General features: G+C 37.1%; 1 protein-coding gene across 2 annotated transcripts in view; it reads left to right on the forward strand.

Moving 5' to 3' along the window:
• NETO2 (neuropilin and tolloid like 2) overlaps window positions 1-23,028 on the forward strand; it is a 68,630-nt gene that overhangs the window by 28,643 nt on the left and 16,959 nt on the right. For both annotated transcript variants that reach the window (XM_027513695.1, XM_027513697.1), the window contains exon 7: window positions 11,350-11,578. In XM_027513695.1, the coding sequence (XP_027369496.1) occupies window positions 11,350-11,578 (229 nt within the window). The remainder of the gene's footprint in view (window positions 1-11,349; window positions 11,579-23,028) is intronic.

The raw sequence follows: 23,028 nt of genomic DNA on the forward strand, positions 1-23,028 counted from the left end.
CCTTAAAATAAGTGACTTCTAGAATCAGCCAAGATATTATAATCCTACTGTAGCTTATGGCTCTTATTATAACTGAAAACTAGATAGAGTACAGAAAGCAATTGCATGAGGATTCTGAAAAGTAACCATTAGAAAGTGGGTTGGAAGGGAACTATTCAAAACTTGAATACTAATACCCCCTTTTGGGGTTAGTATTCAACTAACCCAAACAACAAACTACTAGTTGTGGGTTTTTTCTTTCTCTTTGTAGAACAGACAGCAGGTATAGACACAGAAAGTTTGCTAGCCAGAACACTGAGAGAGGGGCCCCCACAAACTGGATGGGGCTTCCCTGGTTGATTTGTTTTTTTCCCCTTACTAACTCTGCCCAAGTTTAGCACCAGTCACAGCAGCTATAGTAACAACTAAAACCCCGAGAGAAACCCCATGTCCTAACTGGTGGACTTTAGGAGAACATAAGGTGATGTATGGAGGAAATTCCCATTGTTCTTGTTTTTTTTCCTCTTTGTGCTTAGTCACTCAGAACTCACAGCAAATCGGGAGACTAAAAACTGAGGAAAATTTATCTTTCTAGCCAGCAGAGGAACCAGGAAGAGGGAACCAGGTTATCCAGAGAATGAGAAGGAAGCCTTGGAGAGCAGGGAGCTAGAGAAAGGAAGGTACTAATTCTGGCTTAGCCCTGAGCTACATATGCACGCAGGAGGCCCGCAGAAACACGGCAAAGGTATTGAGGACCACAGTGCATTGTAAACACTGCCCAGGTGCCTGAGCAGGGTATGCCTCGGGCAAGTCTACATGGCATAGCCAAGGCCTTGACAACTGAACCAGCATGTGGAACTCACACCCAGACAAAGAGGCAGTACATGCAGCCTGAACCGCACTGAGTAGGCGTCCTGAAAAGCAACAGAACTCAACATTTTCCACAGGTTTTTAAGGACCCAGAGTCTCAATATTATATTCAAAATGTCCAGGATATAATTTTTTAATTACAATATAAAGAACCAGGGAAATGTGATTATTTCTGAAAGGGGAATACAGGAGATCCCAACCCTAACAGTAGTCAGATGACAATTATCAAAAGATTTTAAATCAATAATGTAACCATGTTCCATGAGATAAAGGTAAACATTCCTGAAATGAGTGAAAAGATAGAACTTAGCAGAGAAGTAGAAACTATAAAAAAGAACCAAGTGGAAATTTTAGAACTGAAGAAATACATCTTAAATTTTTGAAGAAATTATTCAGTGTGTGGGCCAATATAAGAATGAAGGAAAGGCAGTAAACTTCAAGAGGGTTCAGTAGAAACTACCTAATCTGAATTGAGAAAAAAAGATTGAAAATAAATTATGCAAAAGCTTTAGGGACCTGTGTGGACAATTTCAAAAGATGTAGAATTCATGTAACTTAAGTACCAGAAGAAGAGGAAAAGATGTTACAGAAAAAACATTTGAAGAAATAATTGCAAAAAATTTGGTGAAGGACATAAATTTACAGATTCGTGAAGCATAGCAAACACTAAACAGGATAAAAAACAAAATACAAAGCCTAGTCATATCAAATCAAATTTCTTGAAACCAAAGGTTGAAAGCTTTGAGATCTGACAGAAATTATGCATTATATAAGGGAACGACAATTTAAATATTCAGACTATGGATTTCTCTGCAGAAATTATCAAACCCAAAGACTGTGTATCAAAACCTTTAAATGCTGAAATAAAGAACTGTAAAATTCAGAATTTTATATCCAGCAGAAATATCTTTTCAGAAATGAGGGCAAACGAAGACAGAGCCCCAGCAAAGACAAAGAATTCATTGCCTGCTGTTGCTGTGAAGTCGCTTCAGTCGTGTCCGACTCTGTGCTACCCCATAGCAGACATGCTATAAAAGAAATGCTAAATGAAGTTCTTTAGATAAAAGAGAAATGGCACTAGAATGAATCTTCAAATATCATGAATGAAAGTGGGGAATATGGTAAATAATTATGGTAAATGTAAAAATACGGTGTACAGAAATGGTAAATAATCTGATATAAACCATTTTACCAATATCAGGAACAAGAGAGGATATCATTATAGACCCTCCATTAAAACAGTGGACCTTTCTGTGCCCAAATCGAATGTCTCAAATGAAATGACAAATTCCTTAAAAGCCTCAAGCTGCCCAAACATATCTAAGAAGAAATATGTAATCTGTATGACTATGTATTTGTAATGAATTCACAGTTTAGAACCTTCTTACAAAGAGAGCTCCTAAATGGATACACAAATTACATCAAATATTTAAAGAAGAAATGATGCTGATTCTTCTTGGTCTCTTCCAGGAAGTAAAAGAAGAGGAACACTTCTAAATTCTTAAGACAAGCATCACACTGAAACCACCAAAGACATTATATGGAAACTACTGATCAGTATTCCCCCTATGATGTTTTGCTTGATAATAGGAAATACATATATTTGGTGTTCATCCCCATTTCTGGCACAGAGCTCACAAAACCCTTGAAATTTCCTGAATGGTAAGAGCAATGAGAGCATCTTATGTTAACAACATTTAGTCTCTTATTCTCAGTTTCTGAAAATGTTTCAGAGCCTTTATAAACCTGAAGTGGGTGTGTTGTTATTAATAACAAGCTCCTTTCAACCACAAGTGAGTTTATTTTAACGAGGTGACTTCTGGAAATCCATTGAATATGGAAGCTCATTACCAGGGTAGCCGGTAACCTTGTAAGTAAACTGATGTTCTAAGTCCTGTAAGCCACTTTATTAAATTAAATTAAACTTTTAAATTTAAACTATTAAACACTCTATTAAACTAAATTAAAGGAATCCAGAAATTAATGCTTTTGAGCTGTGGTGTTGGAGAAGACTCTTGAGAGTCCCTTGGACTGCAAGGCAATCAAACCAGTCAACCCTAGAGAAAATCAATCCTGAATATTTTTTTTAGAAAGGCTTATGCTGAAGCTGAAGCTCCAATACTCTGGCCACCTGATGCGAAGAGCCAATTCATTAGAAAGACCCTGATGCTGGGAAAGATTGAAGGCAGGAAGAGAAGGGGACGACAGAGGACAAGATGGTTGAATGGCATGACTGACTCAATGGATGAGAGTTTGAGCAAGCTCCAGGAGATGGTGAAGGACAGGGAAGCCTGGTGTGCTGCAGTCTGTGGGGTCACAAAGAGTCAGACACAACTGAGCAACTGAACAACAAGAATGAGACCTTAGGAAACTCAGACTTGTAGTGAGTCAGTATCACGTGACAGCCTGACCTTGTGTATGGCCTCTGAAGTGGAGGCCATTCCCCTGGGAGTAAGCCCTTAACCTTTGAAATCTGATGCTGTCTCTGGATAGCTGGAGTCATCACTGGATTGAATTGTAGGACACCTAACTGGTATTTGAGGATTGCTGTTGTAGTGGGGGTATGCAGAGCAAAGACCCACATGTTGGAATTGGCATCATAATTGTTACTCCAGAAAATAGATACAAAAATCCCTAACAAAGTATTGACCAGTCTAAATCAACATATTAAAAAGTATAATACATTGAAAAACTATAACCAAGTGTGGTTTATCCCAAGAATGCAAGGCTGATTCACATTTGAAAAATCAATATGATTCAATATGTTAAGAAAGAATGCTACATGATTATCTCAGTTTGTTAAAAGAATCAACACCCATTCATGATGAAAATATCAGAAAATTAAGAAGAGTGGAACTTCTATAACCTGATAAAGGATGTCTACCAAAATGTACAGCTGACACCATACTGAATGCTTTTTCCCCTCAAAATTAGCAACAAGATAACTGCCACTGAACACCATACTGGAAGTTGTAGACAGTGAAACGTGGCAAAAAAACTATTTTTCCAGATGACATAATTATCTATGTAAAAAATTAACATGAAATGTACCCTCAAAAAACTCCTGGAATAAAGAAGTCAGTGTAGCAAGGTTGGATAAAAGGCCGATAGATAAATGTCAGTTGTATTGTTTTATATGTAGTTGATACTTGAATAAGATGTGTTTGAACTGCACTGATCTATTTGCACAGAGATTTTTTTTTTGTGGATAAATACCTACTACTACACCATCAATGGTTAGTTGAATCCACAAATGTAGAACCAAGGATACTGTGGGATGACTGTGAAGTTATACATGGATTTTTGACTGCAAGGAGGGTCCACGCCTCTACGTCCCGTGTTGATCAAGGGTCAGTTGTATTGTCTGATTGAATATTTGAAGAATGAGCAATTGAAGTTCAAAATTAAGAAAGCAGCAATACCATTTAAAGTAGCCCTTGCCTCCCCCCACCCAAAAAAAAAACAAAACACAGCCTGTATAAACTGCAGAACCCTGATAAAAAATTAAAAGACCTGAATAAATATGTGTTTTCATTCCAATCCCAAAGGCAATCCCAAAGAATGTTCAAACTACCATACAATTACACTCATTTCTCATGCTAGCAAGATGATGCTTAAAATCCTTCAAGTTAGGCTTCAGCAGTACATTAACTGGGAACTTCCATATGTGCAAGCTGGATTTAGAAAAGGCAGAGGAACCAGAGATCAAATTGCCAACATCCGTTGGATCATAGAAAAAGCAAGGGAATTCTAACAACATCTGCTTCATTGACTACACTAAAGACTTTGTGTAAATCACAACAAACTGGAAAATTCTTCAAGAGATGGGAATACCAGACCCCCTTACCTGACTCCTGAGAAACCTGATTGCAGGACAAGAAGCAGCACTTAGAACCAAATGTGGAACAACAGACGTTCCAAATTGGAAAAGGAGCACTTCAAGGCTGTATATTGTCACCCTGTCTGTTTAACTCCTATGGAGAGTACATCATGCAAAGTCCTGGACTGGATGAGTTATAAGCTGAAATTAAGATTGCTGGGAGAATTATCAACAGCCTCAGATATGCAAATGAAACTACTGTAGTGGTCTAAAGTGAAGGGGAACTAAAGAGCCTCTTGATGAGGGTGAGAGAGGAGAGAAAAAGCTGGTTTAAAACTCAACATTCAAAAAACTAAGATCATGGCATCCGGTCCCATCACTTCATGGTAAATAGATGGGGAAGAAGTGGAAACACTGACATTTTATTTTCTTGGACTCCAGAATCACTGTGGATGGTGACTGAAGCCACGAAATTAAAAGACAACTTGCTCTTTGGAAGAAAAGTATGACAAACCTAAACAGCATATTAAAAAGCAGAGACGTCACTTTGCTGACACAGGTCTGCATAGTCAAAGCTATGGTTTTTCCAGTAGTCATGTACAGATGTGAGAGTTGAACCATAAAGAAGGCTGAATGCTGAAGAATTGATGGTTTTGAACTGTGGTGCTGGAGAACACTCTTGAAAGTCCCTTGAACAGCAAGGAGATCAAGTAAATCCTAAAGGAAATCATCCTTGAATATCTACTGGAAGGACTGATGCTGAAGCTTCAATACTTTGGCCACCTGATGTGAAGAGCTGACTCGTTGGAAAAGACTGATGCTGGGAACGATTGAGGGCAGGAGGAGAATGGGGAGACAGAGGATAAGATGGTTGGATGACATCACTGACTAAATGGACATGAGTTTGAGCAAACTCTGGGAGATAGGGAAGGACAGGGAAGTCTGGTCTGCTGCAGCTCATGGGGTTGCAGAGTTGAACACAACTTAGCAACCAAACAACAGCAATACTGTGTATACCTATTGAGGTGGACTCAGTGGTGTTAACAGAAGTTCTTCTGAAATAGATCTGTATAAACAAGCACAGTTCAAATTAAAACCTCTGCTATGTTTTTGTAAATGTAGACAAACTGTTTTTAGAGTATAATGAAAATGCGAGGAATTACAAAAGCCAAAACAATGTTCAAAAAATACAGGTACTCACTACCTGATTTCAGATCTTCAGTAACCAGAACAGTGTGGTACTGACAGATGACAGACACAGAGATCGGTGGAACAGAACAGAACTCAGAAAAGGATTCACACAAATATGATTTATTTTTTTTAGAAATACAATGTCAGTTCAGTGGATAGTCTTGTCTTCAACAAATGGTGCTAAGAACAACCAGATAACCATATTTAAAAAAAAAAAAGAATTTTAACCTATACCTGTATTTATACCTTATATTAAAAATTAACCTAAACTGGATTATAAACACAAGTAAATACTGTAAAACTTTTAGAAGAAAACATAGGTGAAAACTTTGGGTTAGGGAAAGAGTTCTTAGATAAGACATCAAAGAAGAATCTATTTTAAAAAAACTATAAATTGAACTTCATTAAAATTAAAGCTTTTCCTTTTCACTGTTGAATGAAAAGAAAAGCCACTAAGAGAAAATATTTGTAAATCACTTGTCAAAAGATTTCTTTAATCCAGAACTCAAAACTCAACTATAAGAAAAGTACCTAATTTAAAAATGAGTAGGAGATTTTGAACAGGCGCCAGAGAATATTTCAGCATTTGAAAACTGTAAATTAAAACCACAATGGAATAGCTCTCTACCTCTATTACAGCACTAATATTTTAAAACAGACAATACCAGGCTCTGGGAGCTATATAGAGCAATTGGGAATGTGGTAAGACTCCTGGTAGGAATACAGAATGATATAGCCATTTTGGAAAACAGCTTGGTGATTTCCTATAAAGTTACCATGTGAGTGAGCAGTCTCCTGGCAGGGTAGCCAGGAGAAAGGAAAACATGTTTACACATAAAAAAACTTGAATGTAAATGCTTACAGTAGCTTTATCCATAATAGACAAAAACTGGAAACAGTCCAAATACTCTTCCGTTGTTAATAAACTGTGGTACATCTGTGTAGTGAAATCTATTCAGGAGTAATGAGATACAGACTATTGGGGAGGCAGGTGCATAGGAGAATCTCACATGCATTGTGCTAACTGAAAGAATCCTGACTCAGAATATACTATGATTTTATTTATATGAAATTATAACATTTATGGGAAAGGTGGAAATACAGGACAGCAAGAGACTGGTTGCCAGGAATTAAAGTTGAAGATGGATTTGGACTGCTGAGGAGCTGGAAAGGATTTTCGCAGGCGGAGGGTGATGGAACTGTTCTTGATTATGGTGTCTGTCACTTGACCCTGTGCATTTGTCAGAGAATTTTATATTACTTGAGATGTGATTGAATGTCTTGATGTGACCAAGTATCAACAAGGATTGAAGAATGGAGATGCTCTCAACTTGCTTTGGGAGAATAAATTGCTGCAACCACTTTGGAAGGCCATTGGGCATGCCCTGGTGAAGATGAAGATGGTCACGTCCTATGACACAGCAGCCACGCTTCTAAGTGTACCCAGGTGCTCACTGTGTGAGAGCGCAGTCAGAACGCAAGCATGTTTACAGCAATATTTAATATTTTAAAAACTGCAAGCAAGCTAAATGTCCAAAAGGAAAATGGATAAGTAGTGACTTATTTCGACAATTGATACAAGATTTTAAAATACACAAATAAAAATATACAAAAATACTATATGTTTTTATAGATACATAAATTTAAACGGAGAAGGCAATGGCAACCCCACTCCAGTACTCTTGCCTGGAAAATCCCATGGACGGAGGAGCCTGGTAGGCTGTAGTCCATGGGGTCGCTAAGAGTCGGGCACGACTGAGCAACTTCACTTTCACTTTCCACTTTCATGCATTGGAGAAGGAAATGGCAACCCACTCCAGTGTTCTTGCCTGGAGCATCCCAGGGACAGGGGAGCCTGGTGGGCTGCCGTCTATGGGGTCATACAGAGTCGGACACGACTGAATCGACTTAGCAGTAACAGCAGCAAATTTAAAAGTCTAAAAATGTACATAGTAATTATAAAAATTATACTCAAAACAGGGAATGTAGGAAAGATAGTAGGAACATAGATGGCTTTAGTTGTACAATTGACCCTTGAATGACATAGAGGCTAGGGTCACCGACCACTCGCAGTTGAAATTCTGAGTATAACTTTATAGTCAACCCTTGGTATCTGAGGTTCCACATCCTCAGATTCAACCAGCTACAGACTGTATAGTACTGTGAAAGAAAGTGAAAGTGTTAGTCACTCAGTCATGTTCATCTCTTTGCAACCCAATGGTCTGTAGCCCTCCAGTCTCCTCTGTCCATGGAATTCTCCAGACAAGAATACTAGAGTGGGTTGCCATTCCCTTCTCCAGGGAATCTTCCCAAACCAGAGATCGAACACAGGTCTCCCACATTTCATGCAGATTCTTTACCATCTGAGCCACCAGGGAAGCATAGTGTAATACTATAGTCTGTGATTACTGAATACCACTTAAATGGACCTGCATATATGAAACCCATGTTCAAGGCTCAGCTGTACACAGAACTGAACTGTACAAGTCCACATATATAGGTTTTATTTGGTAAATATTATAGTGCTATAGAATCTGCAGTTGGTTGTGTCTGTAGACACAGAACCACAAATACAAAGGTTGCACTGTAGGACTTGAGCACCTGCAGATTTTGGTATCCAGAGCAGGACCTTCCTAGAGCCAATTACCCATTGCTACTGAGGGATGACTGTGCAGAGGTGAGGTGGGTTTGTGGGTTTTGGGGGTTTTTTAATATGTAATAATTAATTATTTAAATACTTAAGTGAAATTAATACTTTCAATGTGGCTCTTTTATAAAATAGCTCATGAAGAAATGATTTTACATGCATATGTTTTTTAGGAATGTAACCTAGAATGTTAAATATTGAAGAAGGTTACTTTTAATATATAAAAGTAAATTTTTTAAAGTTAACATAAAAAACACTTGACATGGAAATTGGATCAAAATTTTTTAATTGGGTTCAACTAAAAGAGTAAACATGATTTCATTTTAAAAGAGAAAATGTTAAAGACCACAATAACCCTTGAATACTCAAAATGGGGTAAACTAGTTTACAGGTGATATTCAAGAAAAATTCACTTACATATAAAAATCGGTATTCGCATTTAAGTAGTGTTTTAGTTTTATCAGTGGCCTTTCCATAAAAATAACAGCTTTCTGAGGATCTCATTGCATTTCTTTTGCGGTCTTTGGGGCCTCTAATAAAAAGCGTCCTTTTCCCCATTGGAGTTATGAACCAGTTGAGACAGTGGAGCTTCAGAATAGCCCTTTTATTGTAATAAAGGCTAGGAAGCAGCTTATAGTGAGACCTGCTAATTCCCTACCCACCAGGTCCACCTCCTACCTAAGCCTAGGCTGGAACATCCCACCCGAGGAAAGTGCATCTACAGAAGAGACCCGCTTACCCAGGTCACTGTTATTCTCATTCATTGGTCCAGGGAAGGAGGAAAGGAAAAGTGACCAAATACCATCCCCGATCCAGGGGACTCTCTCCACTTCCCTGGGAGGGTGTAGGAGTAGGTAGGAGGCCAAGAGTGTTTATGTTTAATTAAAGATCTTCTGCAGTCTGGATGAGAGAAGAGTAATTTGTGCCCCGATCCACCCATTTCAATTTGTTAGCCTCATAATGTTAGAAATATTTTCTGAAGATTAGTTGAATTAAACTGTTAATGTCAATATTTAACTGTATTCACAATAGGAAAGAATGTTATTTTTGTCATATGACTTACCTTAAAACTTTGATTTTTAAATTACATATTTAAAGTGCATTTACTATGGCCTTACACAAGTATGGTGTTTCTTTGGATTTAAAAAAAACAATAGAGAGTAAATACTTCAGACTTCTTGATGGTCTTCCTGATATTCAGCTCTATCAAAACTAGGTTTTACAAACCTGTTCACTTTTTCATTGATTGCTCTTCCTAAGCAAGAATTATACTGAATAGCACATTGACACTCTCATTGGAAGACCATACAGTCCAACGGAGAAGACAAACAATAACGAATATTAGTGATACTCACACCAGACAACCATGGGCAGAATGTCCTGGTTATATAAATGATGGAGACAGGAATGAAAACAGATTGTATATTTTAAACAAACATATTACTTCTGTGTTAAAATACATTTATGAGGTTTTGTGAAGTTTTGAAATGGAAGTACATTACCAGTAATTTTGCTCATGAAAGTGGCAAATTGGTCATTTCAAATAAGCCAGAGTTACTGGTCAAAATTTAATTCAGATATATTTTTGAGTTTTTGTTCTTAGTTTTATGTCATCAAGGTATTTGTGGGGCAGGGGGGAATATGGTTTTGTTTTATGAAGCCCTTTAAATTACAGGGTAGGTGTGTCATCATACTGCTGCCTCAGAGATAGCAATCAGCAAGGTGAATACCTACTAGACATCTCCAGTGGCAATCAAAGAAATCTTTATTCTTCATTCATTAAAGTTTTACTTTAGTTGTAGAGTCACATATGAACAAGCTTTAGGTTCCTTATGAGCACTATATCCAGAAATGAACCATGTATGTGAAGAGTGTGTGTATGTGTCGTGCATGCGTGCACACACATGAAAGGCATCCCAGGGAATGTGAAGACCACACATCTTAATAAGATTCAGACCAGCTTAGGTTCACATCCTCGCCCTAAGTAACCTTGGGCAAGTTCCTTAGTCCCCGTGAGCCTTAATTTCCTCCCAGCCCTTAAAGAACAGTACCTGTTTCACTCTGTTCTTTTGGAGATTTTGCTCAAGGTGTTTCTAAGCCTAAAGTCTAATGGAACTCTTCAAATAAGAATGCACATTTTAAGAAGACTTGAGTGCTGGGTAGCAGACTGCCTATGAAATTTGAGGAAAGGGGATACTAGGCAATAGAATGCTAGTGCTTATTTTGAAACTCCAGTTTAAATCTTTGCGACTAAAAATTTAGAAATTGTTAATCTATGGAGTAAAATCATAAAACCACTTACATGTGCAACAGTAGGATAGTGGGTAAATAAATGACATCATAGGAATGATTACAATTATGAAGCGATAGGTAAGTTCTGATGTGTTACAGCAAAAGCAGAGTGTGTGTATCTTAAAATTAAGCTCAGATTTTAAAAATGTGAAAAACTGAAAAAAGTTAATCAGAGTAATTGTCAGAGTGAAAGAATTATGAATGTTTCTTTTATTTTCCCAGTTTGTCAGTACCGTAAGATTGTTTTTATAATAAGGAAAATATGTACGATAGTCATGCCTCGTGAAGCAAAAAATTTCTCTTTATAGACAAAACGTTTGCAAGCTTTAGGTTCCATAACGCTTGGTTCCGTTGTTAAGACAACCAAAGAAACAGAACATTAGTCTTAGTTCTTTTACCTTCTTAGGCGTCAGCCTTTTATCTATTGTTTTTTCTGTCAGCTGTTATAATTCAGTTCAGTCCATGTTACATATTGATTGGATAATAGAACTAGAAAATTAAAATGAATGTCTTTTTAAAAGCACTGTTTTTCTTTGTTTTAATGTTACAGATTTATTTGAGGTTCCTAGATTATCAAATGGAGCACTCAAATGAATGCAAGAGAAACTTCGTTGCCGTCTACGATGGAAGCAGTTCTATTGAAAATCTGAAGGCCAAGTTTTGCAGCACTGTGGCCAACGATGTAATGCTTAAGACGGGAGTTGGGGTGATACGCATGTGGGCAGATGAAGGTAGTCGGCTAAGCAGGTTCAGAATGCTCTTTACTTCCTTTGTGGAGCGTAAGTAAATACTTTCTATAGCAGTGAGATGTTTTTATATACTCATTTACTCAAAATATAGTTATTGAGCATTTCCTTTTCACAAAGACTGCTAGTCACAGAATGTAGAAGTAAGTAGGTCTTAGTGTGTATTCTTAAAGAATTGACTGTCATGGGTGAAAAAAAGCATAGTAATGCATAAATTGCAACACTACCAGTTAGAAAGATATATAGTAGGGACTGCAAAAAGTGGAGACTTCTCTCAGGATTTTCAAAATTAAAAATAATTATCAGTAGTATGAATTCATCTTGGTAAATAATTGTGAATCCACCAAACCATGCTCCCCAAAGATTTAGATAGACTGTTTTCTTTTTTAAATTTTTTAAAGTAATTTTAAGCTTATAAAAAGTTGTAAAATAGTAAAGTTCTCCTGTGCCCTACACTCAGATTCCCCTAATGTTAACGTCTTACAATACCATAGTAAAGCTGAATGTTAACACTGATGCAGTATTATTAACCAGTATATAGACCTTACTCAAAACCCACTAATTTTCTCATTAATGTCCTTTTCTGATCCAGAATCGCACATTGCTTTTGTCATGTCTCCTTTAGTTTGCTCTGTTTGTGGCACTTTCTCAGTGTCTAATGACCTGAATGCAGTTGAAGAGCACTGGCTAGCTACTTAGTAGAATGTCCATCGGTTTAGGTTTCTCTGATGTTTTCTCTCTGTGAACTGAGGTTATGCGTGTCTGTCAAGAATAAAATAGAAATCACATTCCACCTTTCTCAGTACATAATGTGGGTTTGCCTCACACTAACTTGGATCATCTGCCACATTTGTACACTATAAACTTAACAGTTTTTCTTTTCAAATTAATAACTCTGAGAGTATGCAAATACCCTTTTTCTCACTAATATTAGCATCCATTAATGGTTTCTGCCTGTAACAACTACTACTATAGTATTTACTTCAAGGTGGTTTTCTGTTTGCAAATTCTTTCTACATTTGTTAATTACAATTTTGTGAGGAAGAGCTATTCTTTCCCCCACATTTATTTATTCTATTTGTGTCACTATGAGCTCATGGATATTTATTTTACTCTATTATATATATATATATAAAATTCTACAGTAGCATTTACTTTGGTGCTAAACATCCCAGCTTTGGCTATTGGGAGCTCCTTCAGTTTGCATCCTGTACTCTTTGGGTAAGCCTGTTATTTTTTAATCGCTTCCTTTTCTGATACAGAAGGTAAGAATGAACCAGGCTCAACGTTTGTTTTCTCTTTTGAGCCTTAGAATCAACCATGTTTCCAAAACACCCTTTCCTTCTCTTCCAGTGAGAAATCTGACTCTGATTATCTACGGTATATTTATTTTTTCAATTCTAGAATATACATTGGGCTTCCCTGGTGGCTCAGACAATAAAGAATTCGCCTGCAATGCAGGAGATTCAGCATCAATTCTTCAGTACTCAGCCTACTTTATGGTCCAGCTCTCACATCTATACATGACTACTGGAAAGACCGTGGCTTGTTGGCTTTGTCAGCAAAGTGGTGTCTTTGCTTTTTAATACGCTATCTAGGTTTGTTATAGCCAAGAAGCAAGCGTCTTCTAATTTCATGACTGCAGTGACCATCTGCAGTGATTTTGGAGCCCAAGAACAGAAAATCTGTCACCGCTTCCACTTTTTCCCTTCTATTTGCCATGAAGTAATGGGACTGGATGCCATGATCTTAGTTTTTTAATGTTGAGTTTTCAGCCAGATTTTTCACTCTCCTCCTTCACCTTCATCAAGAGGCTCTTTAATTCCTCTTTGCTTTCTGCCATTTGAGTGGTGCTAATCTGAAGTTGTTGGTATTTCTCCCAGTAATCTTGATTCTAGCTTGCTACTCATCCAGCCTGGCATTTTGCATGATGTACTCTGCATATAAGTTAAATAAGCAGGGTGACAATATACAGCCTCAGTGTACTCCTTTCCCAATTTGGAACCAGTCTGTTGTTCCATGTCCAGTTCTAACTGTTGCTTCCTGACCCTCATACAGGTTTCTCAGGAGACAGGATAGATGGTCTGGTATTCCTATCTCTTAAAGAATTTTCCACAGTTTGTGATCCACACTGGCAAAGGCTTTGGCATAGTCAATGAAATAGAAGTAGATGTTTTTCTAGAATTCCCTTGCTTTCTTTATGATGCAGTGAATGTTGACAGTTTGGTCTCTGGTTCCTCTGCCTTTTCTAAATCCAGCTTGTACATCAGGAGGTTCTCGATTCAAGTACTAGTGAAGCCTAGCTTGAAGGATTTTGAGCATAACCTTACTAGCATGGGATGTGAGTACAATTGTCAGGTAGTTTGAACATTCTTTAGCCCTGCCCTTCTTTGGAATTGGAATGAAAACTGACCTTTTCCAGTCCTGTGGCCACTGTTGGGTTTTACCAAATACCCTTCTAGAATGGTTCTATACATTTTTAAATTATGGTAAAATATACCCTAAGCCGTTTTTAAGTGTACAGTTCAGTGGCATTAAGCACATTCACAACATCATACAACCATCACCACTATCCACTTGCAGAACTTACGTAACATCCCAAATTAAAACTCTGTACCCATTAAATAATAACTTCATTCCCTATTCCCCCAACCCCAGGTAACCTCTATCTTACTTTCTGTTTCCATGAATTTCCCTATTCTAGATACCTCATATAAATGGAATATTTGTCCTTTTGTGTCTGATTCATTATACTTAGTATGTTTCTAAGAATTCCAGTCCTTTTTAAGGCTGAATAATTTTCCGTCTTACATATACATTTTTGTTTATCGTTTCATCTATTGATGAACACTTGAGTTGTTTCTGCTTTTGGCTGTTATGAATAAAGCCACTATGGATACTGGCATAGAGTTATCTCTTTGAATCTCTGATTTCAGTTTTTGCATATAGGTATTCAGTTTTTGCTTCTAGGTATATAGTATACCTAGAAGTGGAATTGCTGGATCATATAAATAGTGTTTATTTTTAAGTTTTTTATTTTTCACTGGAGTATAACCAGTTAACAATGTTGTAATAGTTTCAGGTAGACAGCAAAAGAATTCAGCCATACATGTACATGTTTCCATTCTCCCCCAAACTTCCCTCCCATCTAGACTGCCACGTAACCTGGAGCAGAGTTCCTTGTGCTGGACAGTAGGTCCTTGTTGGTTATCCTGTAAATACAGCATTGTGTACATGTTGATTCCAAACTCCCTAACTAAATATGGATATTCTATATAGAATATTAAAATTTAACATCAGAATATTAATGGCATCCCACCCCAGTACTCTTGCTTGGAAAATCCCATGGATGGAGGAGCCTGGTAGGCTGCAGTCCATGGGGTCGCAAAGAGTCAGACACGACTGAGCAACTTCACTTTCACCTTTCACTTTCATGCATTGGAGAAGGAAATGGCAACCCACTCCAGTGTTCTTGCCTAGAGAATCCCAGGGACGGCGGAGCCTGGTGGGCTGCTGTCTATGGGGTCGCACAGAGTCGGACATGACTGAAGTGACTTAGCAGCAGCAGCTGTTTTCACAGCAGCTGTTCCATTTTACATTCCCTCCAGCAATGCGATAGGGTTAGTCCCCATCCTCACCAAAACCTTTTTTTTTTTAACAGTAGCCATCCTAATGGCCATATGAAGTGTGATTTTTTTCATTTGTGATTCCAATTTGTATTTTCCCTAATGATGACTGATGTTGAGTATCTTTTCATGCTTCTTGGCCACTTGTATACCTTCTTCAGTACATACCTCATTTTATTACACTTCACAGACACTGCATTTGTTTTTGCACGTTGAAGTCTTGTGGCTCCTCTGCCTTGAGCAAGTTGGTCAGCACCAGTTTTTCAACATTTGCTCACTTCATGTTTCTGTGTTACATTTTAGTAATTCTCACATTACAAACTTTTTCATTATTGTATGTATTATGGTGATCTGTGATCAGTGATCTTTGATGTTATTATCGCAAAAAAATTATGACTTCCTGAAAGCTCAGATAGCAGTTAGCATTTTTTAGCAGTAAAATCTTTTTTAATTAAGGTATGTGCATTATTTTCTTAGACATAATAGTATTATGTACTTAATGCATTACAGCATAGTGTAAGCATACCTTTTATATGCAATGGGAAACCAGAAACTTTGTATGACTCGGTTTGCTACAATACTTGCTTTATTGCAGTGGTCTGCAAGTGTGGCATGCTTGTATTTAGTCCTTTACTCATTCTCTAACTTGAAAGTGAAAGTGTTAACCACTCAGTTCATGCCTGACTCTTTGTGAACCCATGGACTGTAGCCCACCAGGCTCCTCTGTTCATGGAATTCTCCAGGCAAGAGGACTGGAGTGGGTAGCTATTCCCTTCTCCAGGAGATTTTCCCAACCTAGGGATAAAACCCAAGTTTCCTGTATTGCAGGCAGTTTCTTAACCATTTGAGCCACCAGGTAGGTTCTTGGTTTTTTGTTAAGTTGTAGAAGTTCTTTATATATCCTGGATATTAATCGCTCATCAGGTATATGATTACAAGCATTTTTTTCCCATTCTGTGCATTATCTTTTCACTGTCCTGATAGTGTACTTTGAGAAAACAAAAATTTAATGTTATCCAGTTTGTCTATTTTTTCCTTTTTGTCTATGCTTTTGGTGTCATAATCAAGAAATCATTGCCAAAGACAGCATTATGAAGCTTTTCCTCTATTTTTAAAAATATTCGCTAGCAAGTTTTTATTAATTTCTAGTATTATATATCTTGTGTATACAGTGTTATATTTTTATTTTTGTATACACTGCAGCATCGTCACCACCAAAAGTTTATTTTGCGCCTGTCACTGTACAGTCGGCCTCTTTTACCCAGTTATCCTCCCCACCCACCATAACCACTGCTCTTCTTTCTGTAACTGTATGTTTGGTTTGGTCTGCTCTTTGTTTTTTTTTTTTTTAAATAATCCACATATGAGTGAAATCCTGTGGTGTTTGTCTTTTTCCATCTGATTTATGTCATTTAGTGTAATACCCTTTGGGTCTATCCATGTTGTTGCAAATGACAAGATTTCATCTTTTCTTACAATTGAGTACTAGTGCATTTTATATATACATATAGACCACATGTTTATCCATTCATCCACCAGTGGGGCTTTGGTTCTTTGGATATCTTGGCTATTGTAAATAATGCTGAGATGAGCACAGGGGCATAAATCTTTTTAAATTAGCATTTTCTTATTCTTTGGATAAATACCCAGAAGTGGAATAGCTGGATCATGTGGAAGTTCTGGTCAACAGAGATAGCCGGCAGAAGAAGATATAACAGAGGGTGGTCCTTAATTTTTTGAAGAGTCTCCATACTGCTTTCCATAATGTCTGCAACAACTTTCATTTCCACCAAAACTGTATGAAGGTTCCTTTTCTTCACATCCTCTCTAGCACTTGTCATCTCTTACCTTTTTGATAATAGTCCTTCTGACTGGTGTGAGGTGGTATCTCATGATTGTTTGGATTTGCATTTCCCTAATAATTAGTGAAGTGTTAAGCATTTTTTCATGTGCCTGTTGGCCATTTGTATGTCTTCTTTGGAACAATGTCTATTGAATACCTCTGCCCATTTTTTAAATCTAGTTCTCTGTTTTTTGGTTGTTGAGTTGTATGTGTTATTTCTATTATTTTATATATTAATCCTATATTGGATATATGATTTGCAGATATTTTCTGCTATTCACTAGGTTGCATTTTCATTTGTTGATGGCTTCCTTTCCTGTACAAAAGCTTCTTAGTTTGATGTAGTCTCACGTTTTATTTTTGCTTTTAATTCCTTTGCCTGAGGAGACATATTCAGAAAAGTGTTTGCAAAGACCAAGAGCAAAGAGTGTACTGCTTGTTTTCATCAAGGAGTTTCTGGTTTCAGGTCTTACATTCTAGTATCTCATCTGTTTGGAGCTGACTTGTGTGTGGTGCACGGTAGTGATCTGGTTTCATTCTTTCTCATGTGGCTGTCCAGTTTTCCTTGTGCCAGTTATTGAAAAGACTCTTCTGTCTCATTATATGTTCTTTGCTTCTTTGTTTTAAATTAGTTGTTCATATACATGTGGGTTTATTTCTGGGCTCTCAGTTCTTTTCCATTAGTCTCTGTGTCTGTTTTCTGCCAGTAACATGCTATTTTGAATACTGTAGCTTAGTAATATAATTTGAAATCAGGGAGTGTGATACCTCCAGTTTTGTCCATTTTTCTCAGGATTGCTTTGACTATTTGGGGTTTTTTATGTTTCTGTATAAATTTTACAGTTTTTTGTTCTGTTTCTGAGAAAATGTCCTTGGAATTATGATAGGAATTGCATTGAATCTATAGTTTGCTTTCGGTAATTTGGACATTTTAATAACGTTAATTCTTCAGTCCATGAGCACAAAGTATATTTCCATTAATTTCTGTCTTTAGTTTCTTTCAACAATAATCTTACAGTTTTCAGTGTACGGGTCTCATACCTCCTGGGTAAGTTTATACTTAAGTGTTGTATTCTTTCTGTTGTGATTGTAAATGGGATTCTCTTAACTGCTTTTTTGTTAGTTCATTGTTAGTATATAGAAATGCACCATATTTTTTATATTGATCTTATACCCTGAAACTACTATATTCTTTTTATTATTTCCAAAAGTTTTTTGGTGAATTTTTTAGAGTATTCTGTGTATAAAATCTTGTCATCCACAAGTAGTTAGTTTTACCTCTTGTTTTCCAATTCAGGTACCTTTTATTTCTTTTTCTTGCATTATTTCTCTGGTTAGGACTCCCAATACTGTGTTGAATAAGAGTGGCAAGATTGGGCATTCTTGTCTTGTTCCTGATCTTAAAGGAATAGCTTAAAGTTTTCATCACTGAGTATTGCATTAGATATAGGTTTGCCATATATGGCCTTTATTATATTTTTGGCACATTCCTCCTATACCAATTAAGAGTTTTTTATCATAAATGAATATTAAATCTTGTCAGATGCTTCTTCATTTATTGAGACAATCATGGTTTTTATCCTTCATTTTGTTCATGGGGTGTATCTTATTGATTAGTTCATGGATGTTTAAACACCCTTGCATCCCTAGGGTAAATCCCACTTGATCATGTTGTATGATCTTTTTCATGTGTTGTTGTATAGTTTGCTAACATTTTATTGAGAACTTTTGCATCTGTGTTCATCAGAGATACTGGCCTATAATTTTCTTTGAAGCATCTTCCCTGGTTTTTCTGTCAGTGTAATGGTGGCCTAATGGGATGAGTAGGAAGTATTCTCTCTTTTTCAGTTTGTTGGAAGAGATTGAGAAAGATAGGTATTAAATCTTGAATGATTGGTAGAATTCACATATAAAGCCATCTGGTCCTGGAATTTTGTTTTGGGGGGGAATTTTTTATTATTTTGACCTCTTTACTAGTGATCAGTCTATTAAAATTTTCTGTTTCTTCATGGTTCAGTCTTGGAAGGTTGGATGATTCTAAGAATTTTTCCATTCTAGGTTGTCCGATTTGTAGTCATATAGTTGTTCATAATATTCTCTTGTCACCCTTTATATTTCTGTGGTATCCTTGTTATTTCTCCTCTTTGATTTATCAGATCCTTCTCTCTTTTTTTCTTAGACTAGCAAAAGTTTTGTCAGTTTTGTTTCTCTTTTCAAAGGCGCATCTCTTAATTTCATCTATCTTTCCTGTTGTCTTTTTAGTCTCTATTTCACATATTTCTGCTTTGGTTTTTATTACTTCTTGGTTTCTACTGACTTTGGACTTCGTTCATTCTTCTTTTTACAATTCCTTTAGACATAAGGTTAGACTTGAGACTTTCCGTGTTTCTCAGGGTTGGCCTGTATAACTGTAACTTTCCCTTTCAGTATTGCTTTGGCTGCATCCCCATAAATTTGGTATGTCATATTTTCATTTGTCTTCACGTATTTTAATTTTTTGTATGTGATCTAATTCTTACACTGTAGCATTTGTTTAGCCTTCACATATTTGTAGATTTTCTCAGCTTTCTTCTTGTAGTTGATATCTCATCTCACACTTTTGTGCTCAGAAAAGATACTTGATATAATGCCATTCTTAACTTTATTGACGTTTGTTTTGTGTCCCAGCATATGGTCTGTTCTTGACAATACTTCATGTGCACTTGAGACGAAAGTGTATTCTCCATTTGGATAGAATGTTCTGTACAAATCTATCCAGTCCTTCTGGTTTAATGCGTCTATGTTAAGTGCATATATACGAATAACTCTTATTATGTCTTCTTGATGAATTGTCCCCTTTATCATTATATGATATCCATATTTGTCTCTTGTTACCTTTTTTGGCTTGAAGCCTGTTTTTTCTGACGTGAGTTTGGCTACTGCTTTTGATGGCTACCATTTGCTTGGAGCATCATCTTCCATCCCTTCACTTTAAGCCTACTTGTCTTCAGAGCCGAAGTGAGTCTCCTGGAGGCAACACATAGCTGGGTCTTGCATTTTAGTTCACCCAGCCACTCTGTGACTTTTGATTGGTTTATTCAGTCCATTTACATTTAGCATGAATATTGATAAATGAAAATATAGTACTGCCATTTCATTTTCATTTTTTGTTTCTGGTTGTTCTGTATGCCCATTGTGGTTTTTTTCTTTATGTTTCTGTTTGGAGCTTTTCTGGGATATTTTTTCAGTTTCGTCTTTTTATGTTTTGTTGTTACTGTAAAGTTTGTATAAAATATCTCATAGTTAAAATATCCTTTTTTTCTGTTGACAGCATCTTGTTTTTACTTGCCTATATGAGTTCTGACCTTTTCCTTCTCCCCTTTTATGTTTTAGGTGTCCAAATTTCTCAATTATTTCTTGTTACGAGTTTGTTACCAAATTGAAGCAGCTATAAATTATTTTTATAAATTTTTTCCCTTTAACCTTTTTTCTATGATAAGTTTAATATTCTGATGTTAGAGTTTCAGTTTTCCCTGTCACCCTACTCAAAGTTTTGTATACTTTTTCCTTCTCATTTCAGGTAGAAGAGGTCATTTCCTCGTTTTTTTGTAAGGCAGTTATAGTGTTGATGAACTCTCTTGGGTGTAGTTTGGGGGAAAGCTTTTATTCTTCATATTTGAGTGATAATTTTGCTGAAAAGAATATGTTTGGCAGTTTTTATCTTTCAGTATCATGTGTAGGATATGCCACTCCCTCCTGACCTGTGGAGTTTATTCTGAGAAGCCTGCTGATAGCTTACTTTGTAAGTTAACATCTTTCCCACCCACCATCACTGCTGGCTGCCTGTAAAATTCTTTCTCTGCCACTGAGTTTCAATAGTTTTAATACAATGTGTCTTGGAAAAGGTCTTTCTGCATGAGGTAATTAAATGTTCTCTTAGTTTCATGAAATTATATATCCAGTTCCTTCCCCAGTTTGGGGAAGTTCTCAGATATTATTTCTTGAAATAAACTGTCTGTTCTTTTCTCCCTCTGTTCTCCTTCTGGTATACCCATTATCCTAATGTTGCCCTTCCTAGTAGACTTAGTTCTCATACAATTTCCTCATTTTTTTAGTCTTAGTTCCCTCCTTTTCTACCTGTATCATTTCTAGATTTCTATCTTCGAGCTTCCATGTGGCCTGCTGTCTTTCCAGTACTTTCTTCATCTCATTTGTTAAGTTCTTCAGCTCCAGAATTTCTTTTCTAGAGTTTCAGTCACTTTTATAAAGTATTACTTCTGTTCATTAAGTTTATTCCTGAACACATTGAACTGCCTTTCTGAGTTTTCTTGTAGCTGGTTGAGTTTCTGTCTGACAGTTCATTTGAACAGTCTATCAAATCTCATTGTTCTGAGGCAGAGTTTGGTTTCTGGAGACCTTTCATTTTCTTTTTGTGATACCATGTTACCATGGTTCTTCATTGTGCTTGACGAGTTGTTCCCCTTCTGGCACATTTGAAGTACCAAACATCTTTCTTTTTCAGTAAAGCTTCCCCCAGCCCACCCTACTTGATTCTAAGAATTCTACAGGTTGGAAATCAGAGGCCTTTCTCTGGTTTTTCAGTAGGTGGCGCTATAGCACAAATTTTGGTTTCTCTACCTGAGCTGCCTCTGGTTGTATTTGAGAGTTGGCACTTTCCTTGTCATTTTCTTTGTTGTCATTGTGCCTCGGTGGTCTTTGGTGCCTTGATGCTGCTGGCATTGACGCTCGGGGCACAAGGATCACAGGCACTTCACCACGTTTGGGATCTACCGAGTTGCAGGCTTTTTTACTGTGGGAGTACGGGGAGGGGAGAAGGGGAGCTGGAGTGCAGGTGTCTCTGCTGTGACCAGGATTGTCTGGTTTCCAGGCAACACCACTGCGGGCAAGAGGAATGGGGTAGCAGACCCCCATGCCCTTGGTTCCCTGTGGCTGTGAGTGCCACTGCAGCCAAAAGGCTGGTGGTACGTGGACCACCTCCCCTGCTGCCACCAGCTTCTCTGGGGTTGCTGGCTCCGCCGTAGCAGCAAAGTGGTGCCGGCAGTGATTCTGCCACTGCCTGGATTCCACCTCCTGTTGGTGTTCCATTGTACCCACCTTTAGGTATAGACATGTACAATTCTCCAACATCCTGGTCTGCTGGGCAGAGTTGAGTTATGGATGTTTTACTGGTTGTAGACTGAAGGAAGAGACAGAGGGAGCACTTGAACCATCATTAAACTGACTGTCTCCATGTTTTCTTTTAAAAATTTTATAGTTTTCACTCTTACATTTAGGTCTTTGATTCATTTCAAATTAATTTCTTCAGCTTCATTCTTTTGCATGTGAATATACAGCTTTCCAGAACCATTTCTTGAAAAGACTGTCCTTTCCCCTTTTAATCGTCTTATAACCCTTGTCAAAAAATCAGTTGACCATATATTAATACATGTGACAGTTTATTTAGAGGCTCTTTATTCCATTGATCTATTTGTCTATCCTAATGCCAATTACTTTGATTACTGTAGCTTTGTACTAAGTTTTGAACTTAAGAAGAATCTTCCAACTCTGTTCTTTTTCAACTTTGTTTTAACTATTCAGGGTCCCTTGAGATTCCATGAATCTTACAATAAGTTTTTCTATTCTGCAAAAAATACTTGTGGAATTAAGATAGGATTACAATGAACCTGTGGATTGCATCATCATTTGTTCCTTTCTAGTGTATAGATATGTGACTAATTTTTGTTGATTTTTGTATCCTACAATTTTGCTGAATTAATTTGCTCTGAATATATGTCTGTGTTGTGGTCCTTATTTTAAGTTTACCATTTGTAAGATCATGTCATCTGCCAACAGAGGTAACTTTATAGTTTCCCTTCCAATTTGAGTACTTTTGTTTCCTTTTCTTACCTAATTGCTCTGGCTAGTACAATATATTAAACAGAAGTGAAAACAGACATTCTTGTCTTGTTCCTGATTTTAGGGGGAAAACTTTCTACCTTTACCATTGAGTATGATGCTAACTGTGGGGTTTTCAT

Source organism: Bos indicus x Bos taurus, chromosome 18, assembly GCF_003369695.1.
Source record: "Bos indicus x Bos taurus breed Angus x Brahman F1 hybrid chromosome 18, Bos_hybrid_MaternalHap_v2.0, whole genome shotgun sequence".
In the NCBI taxonomy this organism is placed as follows: domain Eukaryota; kingdom Metazoa; phylum Chordata; class Mammalia; order Artiodactyla; family Bovidae; genus Bos; species Bos indicus x Bos taurus.